At 39.6% G+C, this 26874-nt stretch overlaps 2 protein-coding genes across 4 annotated transcripts in view; one reads left to right on the top strand and one right to left on the bottom strand.

Annotated features, from left to right (window-relative positions):
- ASPA (aspartoacylase) overlaps positions 1 to 7462 on the top strand; it is a 47426-nt gene extending 39964 nt beyond the window's left edge. For all 3 annotated transcript variants that reach the window (XM_077294221.1, XM_077294220.1, XM_077294219.1), the window contains 3 exons: positions 3242 to 3349; positions 4134 to 4243; positions 5601 to 7462. In XM_077294221.1, the coding sequence (XP_077150336.1) occupies positions 3242 to 3349; positions 4134 to 4243; positions 5601 to 5798 (416 nt within the window). In that variant the 3' untranslated portion in view covers positions 5799 to 7462. The remainder of the gene's footprint in view (positions 1 to 3241; positions 3350 to 4133; positions 4244 to 5600) is intronic.
- A 1460-nt stretch (positions 7463 to 8922) lies between these two features.
- TRPV3 (transient receptor potential cation channel subfamily V member 3) overlaps positions 8923 to 26874 on the bottom strand; it is a 44660-nt gene continuing 26708 nt past the window's right edge. The window contains exons 5-18 of the mRNA XM_077294218.1: positions 24919 to 25076; positions 24439 to 24615; positions 22616 to 22756; positions 21375 to 21655; positions 20852 to 21028; positions 19327 to 19485; positions 17031 to 17129; positions 15750 to 15823; positions 14756 to 14921; positions 13820 to 13886; positions 12286 to 12560; positions 11024 to 11136; positions 10677 to 10756; positions 8923 to 9308 (exon numbers count right to left, since the gene is read on the bottom strand). Of these exons, the coding sequence (XP_077150333.1) occupies positions 9193 to 9308; positions 10677 to 10756; positions 11024 to 11136; positions 12286 to 12560; positions 13820 to 13886; positions 14756 to 14921; positions 15750 to 15823; positions 17031 to 17129; positions 19327 to 19485; positions 20852 to 21028; positions 21375 to 21655; positions 22616 to 22756; positions 24439 to 24615; positions 24919 to 25076 (2083 nt within the window). The 3' untranslated portion in view covers positions 8923 to 9192. The remainder of the gene's footprint in view (positions 9309 to 10676; positions 10757 to 11023; positions 11137 to 12285; positions 12561 to 13819; positions 13887 to 14755; positions 14922 to 15749; positions 15824 to 17030; positions 17130 to 19326; positions 19486 to 20851; positions 21029 to 21374; positions 21656 to 22615; positions 22757 to 24438; positions 24616 to 24918; positions 25077 to 26874) is intronic.

The following is a 26874-nucleotide window of genomic DNA, read 5'->3' on the forward strand; positions in this document are numbered from 1 at the left end:
ACACACACACATTATTAAAAATTATTTTAAAGAAATAAACACACAGGTTGTTTTAATATTTTATTGCTCTCTCAATCCAGCTGCAGACCCTCGCTTGGCAAAATAATAAACCCACAATATACATACCCTCTGATGAACCATCACGTCCCACGAGGTAATCCATCTGAAGGGGTTAAAATATTTTACAAGCAGGAGCCCTGCTAATGCAGCTGTGCTCGTGCTTGTAAGCCCCGGCGAATGAAGGAAATGTAGGTCAATGACCTATAGTTACCTTCAGTCGTGGTGAGGCGCCCCCTGCAGGTTGCCCACATATGAGCTCGAGCATGGGAAAAAGTTCCCAGGCTGCAGTTCATGAGGACATCCACCAGGGGGCGCATCACCGCGACTGAAGGTAACTATAGGTCATTGACCTACATTTCCTTCATTCGCTGGGGCTTACAAGCACGAGCACAGCTGCATTAGCAGGGCTCCTGCTTGTAAAATATTTTAACCCCTTCAGATGGATTACCTCATGGGATGTGATGGTTCATCAGAGGGAATGTATATTGTGGGTTTATTTTGCCAAGCGAGGGTCTGCAGCTGGATTGTGAGAGCAATAAAATATTAAAACAACCTGTGTGTTTATTTCATTAAAATAATTTTTAATAGTGTGTGTGTGTGTGTGTGTGTGTGTGTGTTTTTTAACCCTTTCAGACAATTGGATTAATAATGGATAGGTGTCATAATTGACGCCTCTCCATTATTAATCTGGCTTAATGTCACCTTACAATAGCAAGGTGGCATTAACCCTTCATTACCCCATATCCCACCGCTACACGGGAGTGGGAAGAGTGGCCAAGTGCCAGAATAGGCGCATCTTCCAGATGTGCCTTTTCTGGGGTGGCTGGGGGCAGATGTTTTTAGCCAGGGGGGGGCCAATAACCATGGACCCTCTCCTGGCTATTAATATCTGCCCTCAGTTACTGGCTTTACCGCTCTGGCGGAGAAAATTGCGCGGGAGCCCACGCCAATTTTTTCCGCGATTTAACCCTTTATTTTAGCAGCTACAGCGCCCAAATTTTGCACATACACACTACAAACATTTAGTAGTGTGGAATATGCAAAAAAAAGGGGATATGAGATGGTTTACTGTATGTAAACCATGTCTCATATCCTGTCGGGTTTGGGAAGGAGAAATGAAAAGCCGGCAATTGAATTACCGGCTTTTCACATACATCGCGCTGAAGTAAATATAAATACAGAATATATATATATGTGTCTCAATGAGATATTATATATATATATATATATATATATATATATATATATATATATATATATATATATATATATATATATATATATATATATATACTGTGTGTATATATTTGAGCACATAAATCCATTAGATGTCGGTTTTGCCAGCCTGCAAGAAAATATCGCAGTACGGATTACATACGGAGGATGCCATGCGCAAAATACGCTGACACTCCCTGCCTACGGATCACTATTTTGGGAACATTTCTCCGTATTACGGCCGTAAAAAACGGACCGTATTGTCTTACGCTGAGTGTGACGCCGGCCTAAGAGTTACAAACTCCTTATCATAAGGAGCTCACTGATGGATACTGGGTTAACTCATGCAGCTGCATCCAAGGCAATATGCAGGGAAACAAAAAGCCACATGCCCCAAAATATTTAATAAAACACTAATGAAATCTCAAAGGGGTCCATGTCTTAATTAGTGATGAGCGAGTGTACTCGTTGCTCGGGTGGTCTGAGTAGGAGATTTAGTTTTCGTTGCCTCAGCTGAATGATTTACAGCTGCTAGACAGCTTGATTACATGTGGGGATTCCCTAGCAACAAGGCAACCCCCACATGTGCTCAGCCTGTCATGCAGCTGTCATGCAGCTGCGTCAACAAAAACTAAATCTCTGAGTAGTCACAAGTAGTCACATCCAAGCGTGCTCAGGAAAACCCGAGCAACGAGTGTACTCGCTCATCACTAGTCTTAAAGGGAACCTGTCACCTGAATTTGGCGGGACCGGTTTTCGGTCATATGGGCGGGGTTTTCGGGTGTTTGATTCACCCTTTCCTTACCCGCTGGCTGCATGCTGGCCGCAATATTGGATTGAAGTTCATTCTCTGTCCTCCGTAGCACACGCCTCCCGGAACACCGCAAAATACTTTCGGGACATAGTGCGTCGGCGCATTCGCACTAATGCTTTTCGGCTTTGCCCGCAGTTGTGCAAAGCATACTGTGCATGCGCAAGGCAAGATTGCCTTGCTCAGGCGTGTACTACGGAGGACAGAGAATGAACTTCAATCCAATATTGCGGCCAGCATGCAGCCAGCGGGTAAGGAAAGGGTGAATCAAACACCCGAAAACCCCGCCCATATGACCGAAAACCGGTCCCGCCAAATTCAGGTGACAGGTTCCCTTTAATGTGAAACTGTCATTGACTAGTTATGAGTATGGCTGTTCGTATACAGATTTCTCTGGCATTTGTGTGATTGAGTAATTTATCTGTAATAATAAATATTATCAATATTTCACAATTACGCAAAGGATCTCTATATCTTTCCATTGAGACTTACTGTAGATATTATATTTGTATATATATATTTTTTCTTTTTATTCCACCATACGGTTCCAGAGATATGGGCCTTTTTTATCTACTGCTCATTTTATAGTCTTTACTAAGGGGGCATTGCTCACAGGAATCTCTGGGGCTGCTCTACATTATTACCATATGAGTCCTGCCCCCTAGGAAAGAACATAAAAATTAGCACTAAATAAAAAGGCCTCTGTCTCTGAAACTCTTTAACCAGCCTGAGGACTTTACGCAATAGATAACTTCCCCAACAACTCCGGGACAAGTGGTAACATGAATGGTTATCATTAAATACAAGGTCTGTGTTCATTTATGTAGTGCTGTGTACAGGGAAGCATTATTTTTCTTGGACACCTCTACAAATAAATATTTTTTTGCTGTAGACTTGCTAAAAAGGGAATCTTAACCATGCTGACTGTTTGAGCAGAACATGTCCATAGTGTCTTGCTTCCAGGTGATTAGTTTTTATTTCAAATATATCACAGTGATCGTGAAAATGCCAAAACAATATATAAATAATAGTAAAAATGTCTGCAAAAAATAGTGATTGTAAATAATTATTTAGAATATATAAGCGCATACTGTAAGTAGGTCTCGTGGTAAACTCTGGGATAATATTTATTTAGATCTTTTTTTTTTTTAACAGGCATAGAAGTAGGACCTCAACCTCAAGGCGTTATTCGAGCAGATATTCTGCATAAAATGAGGAAGGTAGTGAAGTATGCGCTTGACTTCATGCATCACTTTAATGAAGGTAAAGACACTATGTCAATTATTACATGCTAAATACAAACAATGACTTCATAGGAAGCTGAAACTAAAAGGGAGAAGATACAGATTAGATATTAGAAAACACTTTTTTGACAGTGAGGGTGATCAATGAGTGGAACAGGCTGCCGTGAGAGGTGGTGAGTTCTCCATCAATGGAAGTCTTCAAACAGAGGCTGGACAGGCATCTGTCTGAGATGGTTTAGTGAATCCTGCATTGAGCAGGTGGTTGGACCTGATGACCCTGGAGGTCCCTTCCAACTCTAACATTCTATGATTCTATCTATGAAAACCAAATTATCTACTACTGGAGCTATTCTCACAATTGGTGTCCCTGCATTTTGAGGTTGTGAGCTGATGTACATCAGAGCAGATGTCACAGATAAAGGTTAGTTATAGGAGGACTAATGGGGCCCGTACCCATGGTGTTGGGTTGCAGCCAGGGGACTTGGTATCAACAACGAACCACTTGGCTTTCCCCAGGTACATAGAGGCTGCTCATGGCTGGGACGGCATAATGAATCAAAAACCCGGGCCATGGAAAACCTGGCGCCCTCCCACAGCAGTAAATTAGGACTGAAAATTAGTTTTCAGTACCAACAAGCCACTCTTCCTTTGTTAGGGTGAATGTGCGATTAGGTGATGTAGGCTAAAATGGCAATTATGTCATTTTGATAGTAATGATATTTTACTGGTGCTATAAAAGTAGTTTTAATCCAATTTTTGGCTTTTTTAGCATTATGATTTTCTTCTTTATAAACACATTGTAGGTACAGCATTTCCGTCATGTAGCATTGAAGTATACAGTGTACTGGAAAAGATTGATTACCCCAGAAACAATATTGGTGACCTTAGTGCAATTATTCATCCAAGCCTCCAGGTATGCCATGTCATTCACTTTATTTTTCCTTTTATTCATTGTATACGTCTTTAAAATGTTCATGTAGTGCTTGCTGGGTATTAAAGCTAGAGTTTCCCTTTGTGGAGCGTTCACCATACACCATGGAGGTCTGTGACCTAATAAAGTGTAATATTCTGTACCGTGATGAGTGACTCTGACCCAATAATAGGAGCTAAAAGAAAATGACATTGGGGACAAGAGCAATATCTGAACTTGGCCAACGCCTATCTATGAGCCTGAGCTACATGGGCTGCCACTATGGTAAGGATGCCCATAACCTTGACCTGATAAAGTATATAAGTAGAGTATATGCCTTCTGGGTTCTGGCTAGGCGTGGAAATGGACAGTTCCCTAGTACCTCTTTCACTTATGGACTTTCAATATGATAATAACTTAATGGTGTTCCTATTGTATAATGTGATGACATATATGGGACTCCTGCTCAGGGTTGCCAGCTTGACTTTTTATTTTTTCTGAACAGTTTATTAAAAACTCAGAGGCCGGTAAAAAACTTTACGGACACATTGGAAAACCGTAATAAATTGTTATTATTAGTGACCCATTATTCTGATATAAAGACATCATCTGCATTCACTGTTAACTGTATAATGATAATTACAGTCATAATGATTAGTGATGAGAGAACGTGCTCTGCTAATGAGTTATCCGCTATGCTCGGGGGCTAACCGAGTGTCTTCGGTGCCCTCAAAAAATATGTTCCAGTCCCCGCGGCTGCATGTCTCGCGGCTGTTCAACAGCCATAACACACGCAAAGATTGCCTGTTTGTTAGGCCTTATCCGAGCATGTTCGCTCATCACTAATAATAATCTGTATAAATTTCTTCAGCTTAAAAACAATTCGTAGATAGCTTACATTTTTTTACGCACTGTGCAAAAAAGTGTCCCATTTTTACTGACTGTCCTGGAATATTTGGACAGTTGGCAACCATGTTCCTTCTGGTTAGGTCCCTTCAGTTTATACCTTGCAGGTCTGAAGGTACTGTCCCGGAAACAGGACCGTGAAAGGATCAGGACGTGTTAATTGCACACCCAAAAAAGAGGAGTTTAGGGGCATTCCTTGATTTGTAGCATTTCTGGGGTGGGAATGTTGTGGTGACTGTTGGTAAGTGTATATATGGGGGTGTGCTGCTCCCTATACAGTGGGGAAGCCAGGAGCATTGCTCTGCCGGTAACATTTGTGACGAAGGATCAGGTCTGATTAAAGATCAGTGAAGAGTTTGCTCACCAGTAAGCGATGTCGTACGTTAGCAGTACTCCATTACTTACTATAGTAGGTAATCATCTTTCAATGTTTTACTTTACTTTTATATTACAGGATCAGGACTGGAAACCTCTGAATCCTGGAGACCCAATGTTTATTTCACTGGATGGAAAAGTTACCTGTTATGAAGGAGAAACTACAGTTTATCCAACGTTTGTCAATGAAGCGGCGTACTATGAGAAAAATCAGGCTTTTGCCAAAACTGAGAAAGTGACACTCAGTGCACAATCTATCCAATGTAACTCTATATAACAACATGATGTTTTGTCTTTGCAATTGAACATAACTGTAAGGGCTTTCTTTTTACAGAACCATGAATGTGAAGTTTCGGACCACAACCTATTTAACACTAGAGATAGTAGAATTTGTAATGGACTTGTACAATTGCAGTGTTCTTGGCCATAAACTTCTATTTCTATAGTCTTTGGGTTGTGGTTGTCTTTTGCAGAATATCAGAAAACCACAAGTTACTCTGTAGCCACCAAGACAACCCTGACTACATCTAGTAACTGTGGACCATTGGTGGTGCCCATAACGTTCCCTCCTTACATGATCCATGATCTCTCACTTTTGTAATATAAAGTAAGAGGATGTCATGTATCTTATTAAAGGGCACTTTCAGTAAGGTTTCTTGCAGACACCGGCCATGTGCTTAGATCCTGTATGGAGCCATATGGAGTCTCATTACCTCCATACTATGGAGCAGTAGGACCTCCATGTGCAGTGCTGCCATGGACAACGTTGTCACATCCGTTTCCATTTTACATCCACCAATAACGGATAATTTCTTTCCCATGCGCCATTCATTTTACTTCCATCCATATTTTTTTACATTGGAGAAAGGAGACTGTCCGTGGATTTTTTTTTATTTCTCCCCATCTTCATCAGTTTCTCAGAGATTGTCATAGACATGAGTGTCTGAATCTGATCTACAAAAAACGGATGAATCTCATGGATTGGAAACAAGGTTACTTTTTTTTTGTACATGGATGTGTGTGTGTAGATCACTGAAATTCTGTGAGTATGTGTTGCCTGGGGCAAAAAAAATGAAAAGCCCATTGATGTCTGCCAAGCATATGCAAAATTGTCTGTTTTACACACAAAGCTGCCTGAAGTTGTCTTTAGGGTGCAGTCAGATGGCCATATAACTTGGACCAAGATCAAACAACAGTGCGTGGACTGGCCGGTAGCTCTCCCGCCCCGAGCGTCACAGCTTCATGTATTTCTATGCAGCGGTCACGCTCGGAGAGCCGCCTGCCAGTCTGAGCACTGTGTTCCGATCTCGCTCAGAGTGATCGGACTGCGCCCTTAGAGAGCGTTTCTCCCCTTCAATATTTGCCTGAATGCCTAATACATTGCAGATGTTTTTGATGGCATCTTTCTTGCCATATCATCCCATACAAAGCAATAAAGACAAGCTCAAATATTGGTTTCGTATAAAATATATCTTTATTGTTTTTTTTTATTATTGTAATTTTTCACATTGCCTTACAATAATCTATTTTTTTAAATAAATATATTTGATTGAGAAATAAATACAGTTATTGACTTGCAGTTAATATTTAATCTCCCAAAAGCCATAATTCAGACATTAGAGGTAGGATTCAATTATGATATAAAATGTAAAATTAAATCACAGTTAAACAAGCATAAGATTATAATAAATATACCAAAAACATGTACACTTAAAATACAAACTTTTACAAATATTGTGTTATAAATAATATAAATCCATATAAAAAATATATAAACACAAAGTAAAAATCAGATAAAGCTAACTTAAGTTTCACGTCAGTTCACTGTTTTGTAGGAATACATTTTGTACATCCCTGAGATTACAAAATTCTTGTTCCGAGTATTTCGCATTTAGTATGAGTAATAGTTCTGACAAAAAATTATTATGCATTATATATATATATATATATAAAAAACTTTTGTTAAAATTCGGCAAATAACTCATTACCTTCAAGTTTCATATAGTAAAAGTGCAAAACAGAATGAAATATATATGTGTTTATCAGATGCATTACACATTGGAGGTTTTTTACTCTTTGTTGGCATTTGGCCTGTAGATGGTAGCTCTTCTGCTAAACTACATAGTGCGGTATGTCCTCTTCATATAAAATTAGTATTGGGCTGGGGTTCAATTGAGGAAATCAAGGAATCATCCTCCATCTATATAGAATATGTGCACATCTACTTTTAGTTATATTGTAATATTTGAAATTGTACACACAGACCATATCATCAATCGCATCTGATGGGTTTTTAATTAATGAACCTCAAGAAATTAGGCCATAGTGACAAGTGGGATTGTCTTCTGTGAACTTTCGGGTCCATTATTAGAGCCTGGGCCTACAGGAGGATCATCTGATATTTTGCCTGATTAGTCAGACCCTTTACGGGATTTATGGTGAAAAATATTCAGATGTTCACAAAAACACTGTTTGAATGTAGACTGTGAGGTCCAGACAGATAGCAGCTTTCCTTACCTGACCTCAACAGTTTTGTGTACGCCTTGAAGCGGTTGAGTGTGGATCAGGAGACCTGCGGACTGTCCGGTTGTTACGGTCCATACTAAGACAGTGTTTCACGGAATTCTTAATTCAGCCTATGCAAATTGTCTCTTCAGAGAGGAGGAGGACTAGAACTCTAGTGCCACCTATTGGAAGTAGCAATCCTAACAGTCAATGTCGACCCTTTAACGAGCCTTGTCACATGACTTAGGATAAAGCCAAACCAGAATCTCGATAATCGCCTATGTAGTTTAGGTTTAACTAGCACAAGGGTTGCAAACATTTGAACCCTCATCCTAAGAAGGCACCAACTTTTACGCTTCACACAGAAATGTTAATACTTTTATGGTACTGTTATATCCATTTTTGGTAAAACAATGTATCTATTAATCAAGATTTACATTATAGTTTCCATCATACTCCTAACAAATGAAAAATTTATAGTAAAAAATTAAAAACATTTTTTGCTTTGACTGTCTGATGGGACAGTGTCAGATTGTGTAGGAGCATACCCTATCGATAAGGGTATCGATTTAGAACATTGGCAGAAAAAAAAATCCATTGTGTAAAAAAAAAATATATATATATTTTAAATCATTTTATATAAAGCATTCGCTGTTTTCTGGGAACATCTGAAAGCAGCTAGTTCATGGATTCTACTTAAATTTGTTCAATCCTATTACCATGTAAATATTATCCAAAATCATTAAATAGTTTTTTCGTTAATATATATATTATTTTACCTATTTGTCTACGAATAGTGACAACCTGCATAAATGGAAAACTTGATTCATGGACCAATGTGTTATGGAGCGTGCACACTGTATACCGAGGACTCCTTATGAGTAAGCAATTACATTTAGTGCAAACAAACTTTAAAAGAAATGTAGTGTAATAGAAAAATAATGTTACAACAGTAATTGTGTAATTTTCCCTTTTAACAACATTTTTGGGAAATTACATTTTTTTTTTGCTAAAAGCTTTTCACATTTTTTAAGTTGTCAGGCACTTTACAGGGCAGAGGTAGTTTGTGTTTTTCTTCATAATACTATGAAGCTTCAGAGTTCTGTGCTTCAGAAGAGTTTTAGGAAGTCAGAGATGGACACAGTCTTCTGTGTTATTTCCACATTTTAAACTGTGGTTTCCAGGGATTCCTCCGCGGAATCTCTGACGTCGATTGTAACAGGTCGGTCTCTCTCATATGTATCCGCTTCATCATCTGTTATCAAGTTGGCATAGCTTGTCCCTTGAAGAAGAAAAATACATCATGATACTTGAATTGTTTCTTATGTATGTTTTTTATAATACTATGTAGTATACCTAATATAGAGTAAAAATATTACCCCAGTGAAGTACTTGTCAGTGTGGTTATGGTGCTACCAAATGTATATAGTTTGTTTCTTTTTGTTTTATTACTTAGAAAAGTTTAAAATCATAACGGGGTTTTTCACCATTGGACAAACTTTCGGCTAGCAGTGCAGCTTGCTGAATGCTAACAGTGTGCAATGTATACACTATTAGGATTTGGCTTCTATTCATGTGCCAAGTAGAATTTGACCTCTAAGACTGGAGGTTAAATGTTTGTGATCTGAAATAGCTCGAATCACGGCAGTTACGGTACTCTATGTGGCTGGCTATATAACTCCCTGAGCACTTTTCTCTATTCCCTCTAAACTGGCTGCTCTGGAAATCATAGCAATAAAGGGTATATCTGAGACTTTCTGAAAGCACAACATGTGCCTAAGAACTAACAGACAGTTAGTTGATACCTACCTGGCTGTTGTGCCCTGCACCGTTCTTCCCCAACACAGAGCGGTGACAGACCGCTCCTGCCGGCGATTTAGCTGCCTCTGTTGACATCAGATTGGAGCCTTCTTTTCTTCCCTGCTCTGTTGACAGGGTGGGACTTCCAACGTCATTCTGATTGACAGCTGTCTACCCCAGTTAGGCAGCGGGAATTCAGCTGTCAATCAAAGTGACGTCAAAAGTCCCACCCTGTTAACAGGGCAAAACTTCAACTCTGCTGACGTGATGTCTGGAGAAGCAGCTAAATCGCTGGCAAGAGTGGTCCATGACCAGTCTGTGTCGGGGAAGAACGGCGCCATACACAACAGGCAGGTAGCAACTACCTGCCTGTTAGTGCTTAGGCACATTTTTTGCTTTTCAGAAAGTCCCAGATATACCCTTTACAGAATACCAGACTCTACAGAAAGTTATGGTTGTAATTGGGTTCATCAACTGTTTTTATTGTGCTGTATTAGTTCTCTTCTTTACAGATCGGTTATGTTATAGGGAAGACCGGCCTGATCCATAAGTGTGGGGAACCAAAGGTTCAAGTTTCGCTTCGATATGAAGTTAACCCTTTGACTACAGCTGATGCAGCCAATGGGATAACTTCATTCAGAAGCGAAACTTGAAAGTTTCCAATCTACCATGTGAAATGTATAATACAGGTGTGTTCTTATGTGACAGAGGTGCCTATTGACTCTCTGAGCAAATGGTCTCCAAAAGAGCGACTGCTACCTTGGCACCTGATGTAGCTACCCCCCTCCAGCCTCTTCATATTTTGCTTGACCCAAACACATTTCTCTTTATAAAAATCTCATGTACATACCAGAATACATTTCAGACCCGGGTTCTTCATTTATGCAGGTGACATGATTATGCCATTCTGTCCATTTCACCTCATTTATCCTGTTCAGGAAGTAACAAGGTATTAATAATCTATAATTAGTGGGTGGAGCGTACGTCACATACAGTTATATCTAACACCAGAATCACTTCATGCCTCAATTTCGTCTTTTTCAGCTTTTATTCTATAATAGTTTCTTTTGCAATAAGTGCATTTACCATATAATAATAATAATAATAATAGATTTTAGCTGGTCAAATACATAGCAAGCTCCCCGGAGAGGCGCAAACATCCTGTCCAAATAAGTTATATCATTCATGAACACTCACCTTAGACATGCTCTGTTGTCATTTTTGGACACGGTGCATGATTCTCCGAGCTGAAATTTAACCTTTAACCACGTTGGTAAACTCTTCTCAAACTCCAGAATTGTCCGAGCTCTCTGCGAATACAGAATCAAAGGGGAAACTATTGCTATATTTCCAGTTATATGACCCAAGGGTATTACTATAATGAAAGCAGACCATTGCTGGAGAAAAGGCCAGACCAGATTGATTGCATTTCCTGTGGGTGGTGGGTATTGTGTAAGGATCCCTTCTATGGAGGTCCGACAAACCCAAGATTAAGGAAAGGAGAGAGTGGTAAAAAAGCACAAAGTTCTCCTGTTCCAAGTGGCTAGGGTTGTGGTAGTGTTAATCACCATCAGAAATGAGCCCCTTCCTAATCTTTACGGGGCACCCTCATATCTATGTTCCTCACCAATCTGTACACTGATGTAGTGTACTCACTGTAGTGAGTTGTATGATATTGAGTAGGGTTCACACATCTCTACTATAAAGCAAGGTCATCCCTATGGTAGAAGCAATGACAGGAAGTGTTGTCATGAGAGCTTAGGAATGGAGATGGTATGGGCCTTGGGCTGATAGTTTTTCACATTTTCATATTTATTCTTCTATCATTTGTATGGCAGTTAAGGAAAAAGTTGCATGTTATCAGCAACTTTATCTTTCCCCACAATCTTATTTTGTACATATTATACTACTAATAAAAATCAGAAACCAAGCGAGAACTAATGTAAAGGCAATTGTAATTCTAGAGATCCTGATTCCAGTGCTGTGTCATGTGCTGGGCTGTAGCTGTGATAGAATCATGATTTTATCTTCTGCAGCTCTGCTAGTCTTCTCACAGCTGATCGCTGTCTAACACTGCCCATGCCATCATTTAAGAGCTTTCTCCCTACACTGTGAATAGGCAGAATGCTGCCAATCAGTGGACTGAGGCAGAGACGGCCAGAGCTCATCATTGCAAAGTTGCAGATGATAAATCACTGGTTTGTCAAAAATATTGCAAGTGGCCCAGTACGTGACACATCACCGCCGAAATTATCTCTACATTATGCTGCTCTCAGAAAAAGCAGCAAAAACCCAGTCACGGATTCTCTTTAAAAACTTCCCATAGTTTTTTGATGAGTGAAACTTTACGGCCGAAGTCTCAGGGTGTGCATCCCATGTGGATCAGATTTGTGAACATCGAAATAGTCCTAACTAGTGAAAAGGTAGAAGAAAGCTATCCAGCAGAACATTGCACTCACCTGTATTCTCCATATGTGCTCACTTTCTTTGGAAATCTTTTCCACAGTTTCTCCCATCAAAGCAATTAGCATATTTAGAAGAAGCACAAATGTAAGTATAACATAAGTGATGAGAAGGAGAAGGGACAAGACGGGGAATTTAGAGTCATGCTGCATCTCCAGGTCTCCGAGCCCAATCGTCAGCTTAAATAGCTCCACAATGGCCGTGCTGAAGCTCTTGTAGGCGTTACATTCATTGTTATCATCAGTGCAGTTTTCAATGAGAGAAGCCAGCGCTGTTCCAAAAAGAAAAAAAAGATTATTGTCTTATGTATCACTCTTAAGTTTTTAGTTAAATATTTCCTTAAAGGGACTCTGTCAGCACAGGATGACTGTTCAAACTAAGTCCCACCGCTCGATGCTTCATGGCAGGGCCAATTATTCACACCTTCCCACCGGCTTGGTTTCCATTCTATCTCTATATCTAGCTGCGGGACTTAGTTTGAACAGTCATTCTGTGCTGACAGATTCCCTGTAAATTTTAATTTCAGATTAAACTAGTCACTTGTCACAGGTGTGTCAGAGACTTCAGACCGTTGCACTGCATCTGTCAGGAGAAGGTCTCAGCGGTTTGCTTTGCCACCTCCCCCGGCTTTAATTCTTACACCTGGTTCTGGGTGTTTGTAACGCCCAACTTACTGTTAGGAGTTGCGGGTGATATTTTTTATTTGCACTTCTCTGTTGACGCTTGGAGCTGTAGTAGTCTTTGGAGTTTGGAGGTGGTCGGTGTTTCTCTCTGAGTCTACTCAAGCTAAGTGTCTCCCTTGTTTTCTTTATCCTAACAGTATTTAGTGTTAGTGGGGTTCGACCAGCATTTACCCCTTCTTTCCCTAAGCATGGCTTACCGCTAGGGTCTGGAAGGGATTAGGTATCCTGCTTGGCGATAGGTGCAGAAACTATTTAGGGTCACTTAGAGCAGACAGGGTGATGTTAGATCTGCCTAGTGGTCTCCACTCCCAGCTTCCCTAGTGTTGCGCCCCCCTTCCCCTTATCCCTTTGTGTCATCACTTATTATTGACCCAACAGGCAAGAGTTATATACCACTTAAAGGAATTTAGTGTGAAAATTGCAAGATTTATTTATTTTTAAAATATTGATATGAAAAATATTTTTCTTTTAACATTTATTTAATATAAAGATATAATTTATACAATAGGTCATTTTCTGATGACATATTTGATTTAAAGCTGCTTTGAAGAGATCATTTGGGATTTATCCAGTGCTAAATGTTCACGAGGAATGGGTTCAGCAGGGCCCATTGCAACCAGGTTTATTTTGATGGGTCTCTATTTATGTCTGGGCCTTTGTCTTCATGAAGTGGAAAGGAAGACTGTAGAGAGAGGACTATGCGACTTCTTGTAACTTATTCATTGGAAAACCACTCAGCCATTGCTAACTAAGAGTAATATAAGCATAAACCAGACAAGAGCTATATATTTTGCTAGTCACAGCCAAACTTAGATGAAAGTCTTGAGGTTAAATAAAGGATACGTACCCACTCCAAATCCAAAAAGAAATAAAATGTACACAAATAAGAACTTGAGAACATCATTCAGGATGACCTAGAAGAAATGAGGGATACTATTAAAATATAACAACATATCCTCTATGTCAGTATAACAAAGCCATTGTCATCAACTGCGGCATAATAACGCTATTGGTACAGAACTACAAACTCTTAATTATGGGTACAAAAGAAATTGGAAATTGGAATGTTGGCCATAACAGATGGCCATAATAAATCAGATGTAGCACCACATTTTTTCATTTCGCACTAGTGTCCAGAATTGTGTCATCATTTTGAAAAACCACATTGCCAACCAATAAAAAGAAGGATTCCTCTAAGATATATTGACATGTCAAATCTATAGGACGCACTACAGAATCTGAGGAATCTGCTTCAGAGACAGTGAGGGCACCAGGACTCTGATCTTACTTGGATATTGGGACTATAAAACTTTCACACCACTAATCTTATACAATTAAGGATTCATTCCCTGAGCTCAGTTTATTTATTTAAATGTCCATTTGTTATGACATGCCTTTGCTGTTTTTTTGCGTGTATATATTTGTGTTTCTTCAGAAACTTTCTTATACATTGCCCCAGGAAGAGACTTATTAGAAGTCTCAAAAGCTTGCTTTGTAACATAATCTGTTTTATTTTTGTTTGCCATTAAAAGGTATCACAACTACAAGATTGTCTTGTTTTTCCCACTGAGAGAAATCTATACGAAGACACATTGCCCAATGTCTTACTACTTTTGACTGAGGGCCCAGCACGAGGAAATATCAAGTTGGCACACGTTTTCATGGATTATTATTAAGAGAATGTATAAGAAAGCATAAAATAAAATCATTGCTATTTTACTTGCTGTAAGTGGTTGATATGTCAGTATTGATCACTCTCATAAATCGGCAATCCTCTGCTTACCTTTTGGATCATAACACTGTAGATTCCCAGGGATTGAAATCCTCTTGTGTAATACAACATGTTTGCCCATCCAAGTGCCATGGCTAATACAAGAAAAGCCAAATATTCTTTGACACCAAAAAGGTAACAAAAAACTGACGTGATAACCAGGATCGCTTGGATGAAACTAGAAGGGAAAAAGACATCATGAAGAAAATTAGATTTGGGGATTGTGTGTAAGATTTTAAGATCTACATTATATTAGTTTGTTTCTAATACAAACTAAAGCCTACATATTGGTATTGTGCCGTTTATAGCTATATTATGACTAGCAAAACACTATATATATTAGATCTATATGAATTAGGCATTATAATAAAACTATTACTCCATGCATCAGCCTGAAAATGCTTACAGGTGTGTCCTAAAGAGTCTTGGCTCCAATGTGAAACCTGTAACAATGCTCCTCACCTACCATGTGCCATTAATACTGATAGTGTCACTAAGCCTCCTCAGACAGGAACCAGCTGTGACTGCCACTTCGGCGCTCTCCACAAGAAGAATCTTTACCCCTTAGATTTCCTGTCCAAGACCTCTTACCCAGCCAAAGTTGTTCTCTTGCTTTGCATTAGTGAGGGGAAAAAACCCTGAAACACCTATCTGCAAACGGAATTTCTAGTTTGGCTTTTTATCTCAAGTCTTGTGATGTGACAAGGCCCTTTATCAAGTCAATATTGACTTTTAGGATTACTATCACCAATAGGTGGCACTAGGGTTCAAGTCCTTTCCTCCTCTCTGAAGAGGCTATTTGCATATTTAAATTCCCAGAGGAGAGGTGCATAGCCTATAAGTCTCCTTACACCATCTTGAAGTTATCCACAAGGAACAATGTTATCGATTAAAGCCCCAGTATATAATGAAATGGTTAATTGGAACAGGTGGTCAAGTTGCAAGTCAAATTGATCAACGAAAGGACATGACATTTTTAAGTCATACATTTAGCTTTATTACTTACAAGAGAACATGAAACCAGGCGTCGGACAGAACTGAGCGAAGATCTGAAGACCTCACCAAGAAAATGACCACACCCTATGGAAGAACAAAGTAGGTATTTAGTGTTAATTCAAGAAATGCGTAAAAGATTTAAACAATTTTGGACCCGCATCCAATTCTTCATGTCATGAGGTCGTGGGATCTAGTACGTGCTACAGGCGTCCAGGATGCTGAGCAAAGAATTGTCAACACAGAAGTGAACTCTGCCCCGTACGTCTGTCGGGCTGGGACAAACTGGGCCAAAAAAGGGTAGTTTGAATCTTTCTGCTCACCGCTAGTTAATTAATTTTACCAATCTATTGTAGCAAATTGGTTTCCAATTGAAATGAAATGCAAAAGATAAAAAAACAAAGAAAACAAAAGATGATGTGCCAATCATCTACATGACTGCTGCAGCCAATTAGCATGTACGGCATTAGACAGCTAAGGCCAGTGACTGACTGCACTGGTCAGGTGGGGATACATAACACTTCGTCAACGGAGGAAAATTAACAAAGGCTCGTAGAGATCACCAGAGCTTTGGCTGTAAAGTTACACCAGTGGTTATTGTTTTTTTTTTTCATTTTTTATTGTATTTCTCCTGAAGTTTTTTTATTTTATCGCATTTCCTCCTGTTAGATTTACATCTTCAAATTTTGGACAATTCCTAAAAGTACCCTACTAAAGTAATGCTAAAGGGAGCCTGCCTCATGATTCATTCTCCATGAACCACGGGCAGTATGAATCAAAGACTGGCTCCTGTATTGAAAACTTTGTGGTGTTTTAGAGAACAACATGGTTGCAGCAGGGGATGAGGTGACTAGTCCAAGAGGTGTGTCCAAGAGCTAGACAGAAAGCTGGTGAGGATGTACCTCCTGGACTAGTCACCTAGTCTCTGGTTGTTTGTAAACTTTGTTTTTCTCTGATGTTTGGAACACAGGAGCCCGTGGAGGAGTAACATGAATCATGACAGCTCCCCTTTAGGGAATAATTTTTAATTACATTTTCACAGTTGTTTGCTACCATGAAAAATGTATACAATGAGTAAATAAATATTGCAAATTAAGGCAAAAATGTGAATCAGGTTTTTACACTGGTTTATACACCCATCTAATTGCTCAGTGTATAGAATAGGAGGATATGTCTCCGCCACATCAAGCTAGGAAATATGCAGATAGTAGGGAAGTCCAATAAAATGACATACACAAGTGTGATTCATCTACGTAATAACACATAGTAATTCAATAACTCTGTCATTACTCACCTCTTTGATCATTAGGTATGTAGCACATACAATAATAAACATTTGTCCGACTAGCTGTAGCCAACCTCGATCGTATGTCAAGCTTAGGGGATACAGAGCCTGTGGTTATGGAGGAGATGTGTTAGTGTTCATTCTATATGTACAATAATGGTATAATCTATGTAATTAATTAACAATCTTATGCAAAGACCAAAAAATCCCCTTGTAAATTACTCACTTGTGCTTCCTAAATTTTAATAATATGAATCTTTATTATAAAGAAAATACGAGAGCCTACACAAAACAAATAAAACGTTAAAGTACACATATTGTGCCAGAATGTGTTTCCTAGACTAATATTTGGCACTGGGATATAACCCATATTTAACTGCAAGACAATCAGCAGAGACATGTAAATATAATGAATACCTGAAATAGGTTTAGATAAAGACTAAAGTGCTCTAAGGTGAAACGTGTGGGGTCCTAACTCCCATATGTCACTTTTTATGTGAAGCAATTCCCCTGGCGTCACTATGCACTTAGCACTTTATTGCACAGTGTTACATTCTTTTGATACTGCATTATTTATGTATTATTATCTGTAAGTGTGTATTGCACCTTCTACATTATTGGATACTATTTGACATCAATTTAGGGGTAATGTCTATTTTCATTATATTTTAGAGATGATCAAATAAATATACAGGACCATAGTCCAGCGGCCATGTCAGTAGTCCAGAGCCCTACAAAACACCTCCTATCTGCATCCCTGGCGCCTTTTCTGAGTTTTAGGTGTGCTGGAAAATCATCGTTGCAGTATGGCACGCAAATTATGTCATTTGGGGCCTACTAATCAGAAGAGGTGCCAGGTATGACTCCTGAGGAAGCTATACATGCGAAACACACGTTGGTGTCAGTGGCCGGTGTAGGCCTAGATCTACTATGTCTATGTGAGTCTGTTACTTATGTAATCAATGTTGGTATTGGACCAGGTGCACTGATAGTGATTGACATTTGATATCTGATATATGGTACATAACTTCAATTTGCGATTTATATGTACATTTGGATATTGTAACTACAATATATAGCAATATGTGTTTTCTTTAACATACACACAACATCATTATTGATAACTGATTAGTACTTAGAATTGTGATGTATCCCATACAGCTATGTATCTGAATGCAGGCCCTTATTTAGAATGAATGGATAATGTGAACTAGCAAATTAGATGCATGTGACACGACTGTAATTTTGATAATGGTATGAATATTCAGTAAGTACTGGATAGGTGACTATCTACCGCACGTATTAATACCAATTACATTAGGAACCATATGTATTCATAGCCTTCTGGACACTTGTTTCTCTTCTTTTTTATTTAATTGTACCTTGTTGCATTTATTACACCCATTTCTATTACTACAGAGAAACACTAATATGATAACAAAAATAAAAGACAAAACATTCCTTCTTTTTAATAACATTGTGGCCCACCTCTCAATGGTGTCCAAGGTGACTAGGTCTACTCAGGATATCGCTTGTCACACCCCTACCCATGGAAATGTGAACTTGATTGAGTGGAATATTATTGCCCAGTGGTGCTGCGTGGATGTACGGTGCTGCCTGGGGCTCTGCCGACATTTTGCAACAGGCCATAACCCCAGTACTTCCACGGTTCCATGTGCGGTGGTCTCCGGGAATATGGCCACCACCGGGGCGGCGCATGCGCAGATGGTGATCTCGGGACCAAGATCTCGAGAGATGAGATCTCAGTGCTGAAATCTCATCTCTCAAGATCTTGGTCCCGAGATCACCATCTGCCCATGCGCCGCCCCCGCAGCGGCGCGCCGCACATCGGAGCCCCCCTCATCCTTGCCTATGGCCTGCAGCATCACCCCACTCCTACCTCCTCCTGCAGCGACCCTGGGACCACGCTTCACCGCAGCCACCACCCCCGGTAAGACATAAGATGCAAGGATTATAAGAAGCACCACCATTTTATAAAAAAAAAAAAATTCTTATTTTTCTCCTCAAAATTTGGGGTGCATCTTATAATCCGGAGCGTCTTACAATCCGAAAAATACGGTATGTTGGAAAGTGCAAACGGTATGAGACATGTCCACTGCTCCTGTCAGCACCACTAAGCATACACAGATGTTAATTGCACCGCACTCCCGATACGATAGCGTCGGGCCTATTTCTAGTATGTAATAATATGGACTGTGACCCTGGGGTTGCCCTGATGAGACCTTTTATTGAGGCACCACTTAGGCTGCATATTTAATTATATACTTAAATAGTAGAGCTGTACCTGTTCTCCACGTGGTCGGTAGTAACAGACTAATGTAAGGACAACGTTGTACGTGAATGATAGAAGAAAAGACAAAAAGAACATGTATCTTGCAAACTTTTTCCATTTCATCTGAAGAAGAGTATGAAGAGGCTCCAAAGCTAACAGCTCATGGCGATTCTAAAAGAAAAAAAACCATGTAAATATATGTATTTAATAATAAATATAATGAATGATATACGGTAATATATTGGGCCTCAGTAAACAGGTCTTGGATTTACAGCTGTCTCTAAATTCATACAGAGGTTTATTATGACAGATTCTGCATGAATCTGAAAGGAAAAATGTGGGTATTTTTCATCGTGTCGTGTTAAGACTCTTTGAAAGATACAGTAGTTCAATGTAGAAAACCAAATGTGCAGTGATGTGTACATGGGCACTAAATAATTTATACATGTTAGGCTACGTTCACATTTGTGTTGTGGGGCGCTGCGTCGTCGACGCAACGCACAACGCATGTCAAACGCATACACAACGCAGCGTTTTTTGACGCATGCGTTGTCCTATACAATTGAAGATCCAAAACGCCCCCCAAAAAATACATTTAGTCAAAAGGCGCATGCGTCAAAAAATGCGGCTCAACGCAGGCAACTGCGCCCTATGCGTTTTTCATGGACACTAATGTGTTTTTTTGGCGCATTTACGACGCAGGTGCGTTGCATGCGTTTTTCTTTGGAAATGTGACGCATCAAAACTGCAACCTGTAGCGTCCTCTGCGCCCTGTCTGGTGCGCCAAAAAAACCGCATGCGTCATACAACGCATGACAACGCATACCGGGGCATGTCCATGCGCCCCCCATGTTAAAGATAGGGGCGCATGATGCATGCGTCGGTATGCGTCGACGACGCTGCGCCCAACAACGCAAATGTGAACGTAGCCTTAGTGGTTACCTTTAGTTTATAAAAAAGCCTTAAGTGTAAGTCTGCAATCTACATTACTTTACTCATTTTCAGACCACCTGATATGCAATTTTCAGCCTGGTCCAATTTTCCGTTTTTTTCTCTGGTGGGAGTATCTTTCCAGTAATATAATTAATTAGGTCACATATCAATCCAGCTTCTATCTTGCACTTATTTACTTTTTTATTTGTTTTCCTCCTTATCTGTACCCTGTTTTCCCTTCCCTCCCTGAGATTGTACATGTTTTCTCAAATCTCCACTGGCGATCCTTCTCCTCTCTTTCTCTAACACAGAGAGAAGGGAGGGGAATAGCAGAAAGAGCTTTCAGTAGCAGAGGCTCTGACGGATTTGTATCGGTTTTGCCTAAGCTTTCAGCTAGAAAAGGACTTACAGACACTCTGCAGCAGCAAAGGAATAGAAATAAAACAAGACTTTTTAGAAAGTAGCTCTTTGCGTGTAGACAGCAATTAATACAAAAAAAAACAGAGCAAAGGTGTACATATTCTTAAAACTAAGGTTCTATCATTACTTTTCAGAACTACTGCTATAATTCTTACTGACTGGTTCCAACAATCCCACTACTTACATCAATACTAGTGTTGTAAACCACAATATCAAGTATCGATTTGCGGGAACAAGTATCTATGTCTTGTAGGTCGTACAAGGAAGATGAAACCGGTCCATAAGCCCAATCTGTAAACTTTCTGGAGAGCACCCGATTCTCTTTTTCTTTTATTTCTCGGCTGAGTATGTAATGAAGAATCTAAATGAAAACATAGAAATGTAAGTAACACATCATCCATATCATAAGATATATCTAAGAAGGGAAACTAAAAGCCAATGGAGTGTATACAGTAAGACGGTGACCACAGGACGGTCATCTTGTTGAAGTTGGCCAGTATACATACTGGACATCTGTCACAGAACACGTCTAGACACATGAGTCTTCTTCTCAAGCATTATGACCAGTAGACCAGTATAAATAAGATGTGGTGGCGCGGAAAATCTGCCACTGGTCTGGATAAAGGGGTGGCCTCTCAAAGAATCTGCATTTTGGAGAGGTTTTACAGCATCATGAATTTTTTTTTCTAGAGAGACTTAAGTCGTACCTCAGTCTTTCCTGTTTTAGCTGCCAGTTGCATTGGAGTGAGGCCTTTATTATTCTCAATACTTTCCAAAGACTTGTTCTTACAGGTTCTTAGGATTGTATCATACATGCGTATTATGAAGGCATTTTGTGCTTCCGAATTCTCTGCAACGGTCACCAAGGCATGAAGGACGGTGTTGCCCAAAGAGTCTTGGATGGTGACATTTGTCCGGCTGTTCTCCATGAGGAGCTGCACCACATCTGGTTGGTTGGTACATGCAGCAAGAGCGAGTGGGGTCTCACCTTAAAGAACACAGGAAACACATTAAAAATGACTACTATATTGGTGTTCTATTTGCTTGCTCTTGCCATATAGCCATATACCATCTTGATAATCCTCTCTTCGCACTTGCTCCAGGTTCTCTTCCAACAGAGATTCTGCTATCTTTATTGATCATAGATTCCATAATTTTTACCTTAAAAATCATTTTCTTTCCAGTAAAATGATGGATACCATGATGAAACCTAACCGAAATCTAACCAACCCCATTATAAGTCAATAAGGGATCCATCCTTGGCATGAACCTTTTTATTGTGTTCCTAATTTTGACCAGAATAATGAAACTCATAACGCTCCCTAAATAATAGATTTTAGAAATCTCTTCCTGATTACTCTTTTTCTAAGCAGAAAGCAATAGAGATCAGAGTTACCACACGCCATTAAATTGGTATTCCCATCTCCAATACCCTATCCCAATATGCAGTATTTGTAATAATAATAATAATAATAATAATAATAATAATAGCACTTACCACTAATTAGAAATGTAGTATAGTTCTTCTGATTTGCTATGTCACTTACCCCATGGGCAGGGCATTGCAGTAGCTTTTCTATCCGTGGCTACGACCACTAACAACTAACTGTCACTATATGAATGATCGTAACTATGGATACTTAAGCTATAGCAATGCCCTGCACATGGAGTAATTGACATAGTGAATCAGAAGAACTATACACATTTCAAATTGGAGGTATTGTCTAATGTTATTGTTATTATTACACTTACTATGTATTGGTATTGGATCTTGCAGATGGGAATACCCCTTTAATTATGAAATGTCAAGAATATTTATGTGCTTCCTATACATTAGGGATGAATATTAACATACTGGTAATATTAGATGGTTCTCTATATAAATACTGTAGAAAATATTATCATTCAAAAAATCTACTACATTTTCCATTAAATGATGACAACTTACCAAAATAAAATCCTTCGTGTTTACGCTTTGGATTAAAGAATCGCCCTTGAGCCCATACATTGATATTTGCCCCTTTTTTGATTAGGCACTTCACCAGGTCACTTTGTCGCCTCTCAATTGCTATATTCAATGCAGTCTGACCTGGATAAAATAATGACACTGTGAGATCCTTATGCCATTGTATGCTATAATTATATACTGTATAATATCCAAACCTCATCTACCAGTTTTGCACTTTCAATGTATGGAAGGAGTCTGTCAGCACAAAATGACTGTTCATACCAATCACAGGTGCTCGGCGCACCCTTAGCATGGCAGACCAATTCATTGCGTCTTCCCACCTCCTTGTTGTGAATCTATCTAGTCTTTCTTGATTGACACCTCTGCTTTTACAGAAGTCAGAGGAGGGCAAAGATAAATGGAAACCCTATAGGTGGAAAGGAGCACTGAACTGGCTGACCAACGCAAGAGTGCTCCAACCGCCTCCACTTGGTTTGAACAGTCATTTTGTTCTGACATATTCCCTTAAATGGGTATTCCCAACTCCAAGATCCTATCCCAATATCTAGGGTTCCCTCGTATTCGGCAAGCTATAGCGCTTGCCAAATAAGCTGTGGATTCCTGGATCTCTCTGGTCGATCAGCGCCGCGGCTGTATGTGTTGCGGCTGTGTGACAGTCACACAACATGCATGGAGAGCCCAACATACAGGCTGTCCATGCATGAGTCGTGACTGTGACACAGCCGCAACACATAGAGCCGTGGTGCTGATCATCTGATCGGACTGCGCGATCCAGGAAGCCGGGTTCCCTCCGCAGCTTATTCGGCAAGCGCTATAGCTTGCCGAATAAGAGGAAACCCGAGTAAATTCGCTCATCTCTAGTCGTAATAATATTGTTAGCAAAATACCTCCAATTAGAAATGTAGTATAGTTTTTCTGATTCACTATGTCTCTTTCCTTATATTCAGTCATTCCTTATATTCAGTCAACTCATTAGGTATCCAAAAACGCTGCAAAAAAACGCAAGAAAAACCCGCTTTCTTCTGCAGCTTCTTTACTGCCAAGAGAGCATGTTCTGCAGCAAAAACGCCACATGTGAAAGACTTTTTAAGGCTATGGGCACGCGTTTAGTATTTAGTGCAGAAATTGCTGCACCATTTCTGCATCTTTTGGCAGGAAAATCACTGTGTAAAATAGGCGCCTTTTCGATTAGTTTTTGGTGCAGATTTTCCCCGCACTTCTTAGTATGAGTGAAATCTGCAGCAAAAACGCTGAAAGAATTGAAATGCTGCAGATTTAAACCTGGACGTCAAAAAGCAGCAACGTGTGCACGAGGCTTCAGGATTCTCATTCACTTAACCGGTATCAGGAAATCCTTTAGGTTTCGTGCCAAATCTGTGCACAAAAAAAACACGTGAAAACTCTGGGACAAATCTGCAACGTGTGCACAGGCTCTTAGGAGATAATATATTTTGGTATTTATTATTGTCCATACATAAGGGGTCTTAGGTGCTGACTCTTAGGCCGGGATCACACTACAGCGAGATACGGCCGAGTCTCGCAGGTTAAAACCAAGCTCTGGCACCGGCACTCCAGAGCGGAGCGTGCAGCCGCATAGCAATACATGGAGCTGCACGCTCCGCTCTGGAGTGCCGGTGCAAGAGCTGGGTTTTAAACTGCGAGACTCGGCCGTATCTCGCTGTAGTGTGACTCCGGCCTTACTAAGATTACACATTATTATTTAGGATTCACTAATCACTAGTCCAGTTTTTGTATCATTATAATCCAGAAATTTGTGTTTCATTGCCTCATCTACTTTTTACCTTTATAATTTTCTTCCGTATACTCAGCATTAATGAGCCTGGTTAGGAAGCCATTCTCCTCAGCAAAGGACAGCAGAATGCAGACAATCTCTGGGGTGTTGTCATTAATATTCAGCAAGGCCTTCATCAAACAGGTTTTCCCTGTGTCTTTGGATGTTAATTTGTACATGAAGAAATCTGAAATAAAACAGATATAAAAAGAAAAACAGAAGGACATGAGCAAATGAACTAATATTTCTATTCCTTTAATATAATAAAAAAAAATGGCTAACGATTGTAGTAGATTTAGAAAGACCATCTATGGGAAAAGCCGGCTTTGTTGCCCATAGCAACCTATCACAGTGCTGCTTACATTTCTTAAACTACTCTGGCAAAATGAAAGCTGCTCTGTGATTGGTCTTTTAAAGACAGTTTTGATAAATGAGGCCTTTGTTGTTACCGGGCCGTTACCGCGAATTTCAGAAAATAAATAACTGTTACCTTGTGCAGATTTTAATGTTAATTTCAATGATGAAGATGAATCTCTAGCTTCCTGAAGTAGTCTGTTCAATGAATCCACATCTCCTTCAGATACAGCTTTGAACAATAAATTTTTCGGTGGCCGTTTTGCAGTTTTCTTTGGGTTTAATAAGTCAGGCCTGAAAAAAATATTTTAATGAAATTCTTAGAGTTATTTTAATTATATATAAAAGGGCATCTGACCTGATAACAGATATAAAAATAGGGTCATCTATAAGCAGTGGCATAACCTGAAGCTGGTGGGCCGCAATGCAAAATATCCCATAGGGCTCCAAATTATTACTTTTAATAGTATTGCTGTTCTCGCATGGGCCCAAAGGACCTTTTGTGTCCCTCCTTCCCTCCTTCCCAGGACCCAGGAGCTACTGCAACTAGTGATGAGTGAGTATACTCGTTGCGCGGGTTTTCCAGAGCACGCTCAGGTGGTCTCCGAGTATTTGTTAGTGCTCGGAGATTTAGTTTTAGTCATGGCTGCTGCATGATTTACAGCTGCTAGACAGCTTGATTACATGTGGGGATTCCCTAGCAATCAGGTAACCCCCACATGTACTCAGGCTGGCTAGTAGCTGTAAATCATTCAGCTGCGGCGATGAAAACTAAATCTCCGAACACCAACAAATACTCGGAGATCACCCGAGCGTGCTCGGAAAAACCCGCGCAATGAGCATACTCGCTCGTCACTAACTGCAACCCCTGCATCCACTGTAGTTATGCCCCTGTCAATAATATGTCTCAATGGAGGTGGATCCTTGGGATCTATCTATGGATGTGTGTACCTATATGTAAATAGACATGATCGCTATAGCTGAGGTACATAAGGATAGCTTTTTGGAGGTTAAATTGTGACGTAAAATATTATGAAATGTAAGTATCATGGTATATATATATTGTGGCTGATCTGTATTTACATATACGCCCCAAAATTCACGGAATTATCCCTTAAAATGAACTAAAAAGAGGTTTACATGATTAAAGTATACTAGAGGTATATCTAGATAAGCTGGGGGTTGGGCTTAAATTACCCAAAATGTAAAATTCTAAGAAGAGAAGAAGCAATCTGGGCTGTTTGACTTTAAGAACTCAGGAGAATACAAAAATGATTAACATTCATAAGAATTTAATTACCATACATTAAAAAAACTAAATTGGAAAAACATGAGTACACGTATATTATGCATAATTATTAAAATTGTTGTGATTATAATGATCAAAGAAGGATTCCAATAACATGTAACAATATATATGGATTATTATTCATCATAATTATTGTTATGATGACCCATAATTTTTATTGTAAGTAATAATAATTAGTATTATTATTCATAATCTTAAGAGCCCATTTACATAGGCAGATAATCTGCTCAAAGTGAGTGCCCCCATATACAATTTATAGCTGTCAAACGAAGGATCATTCGGTCGACAGCTATATCTTCTGATTTCATAGTAAACAAGAACGCTTGACCCGGCCGAGAGCTCCGGTGCTATCTATGAGAGAGCTGCTGCCAGACTCTTGGAGAATAAAAAGATGAGACATTGAAAATCTGATTTGCTGGATTCTTCTGTCCCCAATATAATCTGTCAGTGGAGAGTCGGGAGGCCTCCCGTACACATAAGACGATTGTGCCAATATCGGCATTTTCGCCCAACATAAGTGTTATGTGTTTGGAGGCGTAACAGTACAGCATGTTGTCTGGGGTTCATTAGGCTTTTTTGCACATGTGGAAATTATTGTGAATTTACAAATTGTGTGGAAACCACCAATCATTAGTGTGATCATTCATTGCCATACAGTTTGTGTAGTTGTCAGCAGTAGATCCTCTGTTTATCTGCTGCCGACAAATGCTGATTTTCATGCCCATAATAAAGATGCAATAAATGACAAAGGAGCATTTACTCATTTGTTGGCTGATCGATGGC

This window comes from Ranitomeya variabilis, chromosome 3 (assembly GCF_051348905.1).
Source record: "Ranitomeya variabilis isolate aRanVar5 chromosome 3, aRanVar5.hap1, whole genome shotgun sequence".
Classification (NCBI taxonomy): Eukaryota; Metazoa; Chordata; class Amphibia; order Anura; family Dendrobatidae; genus Ranitomeya; species Ranitomeya variabilis.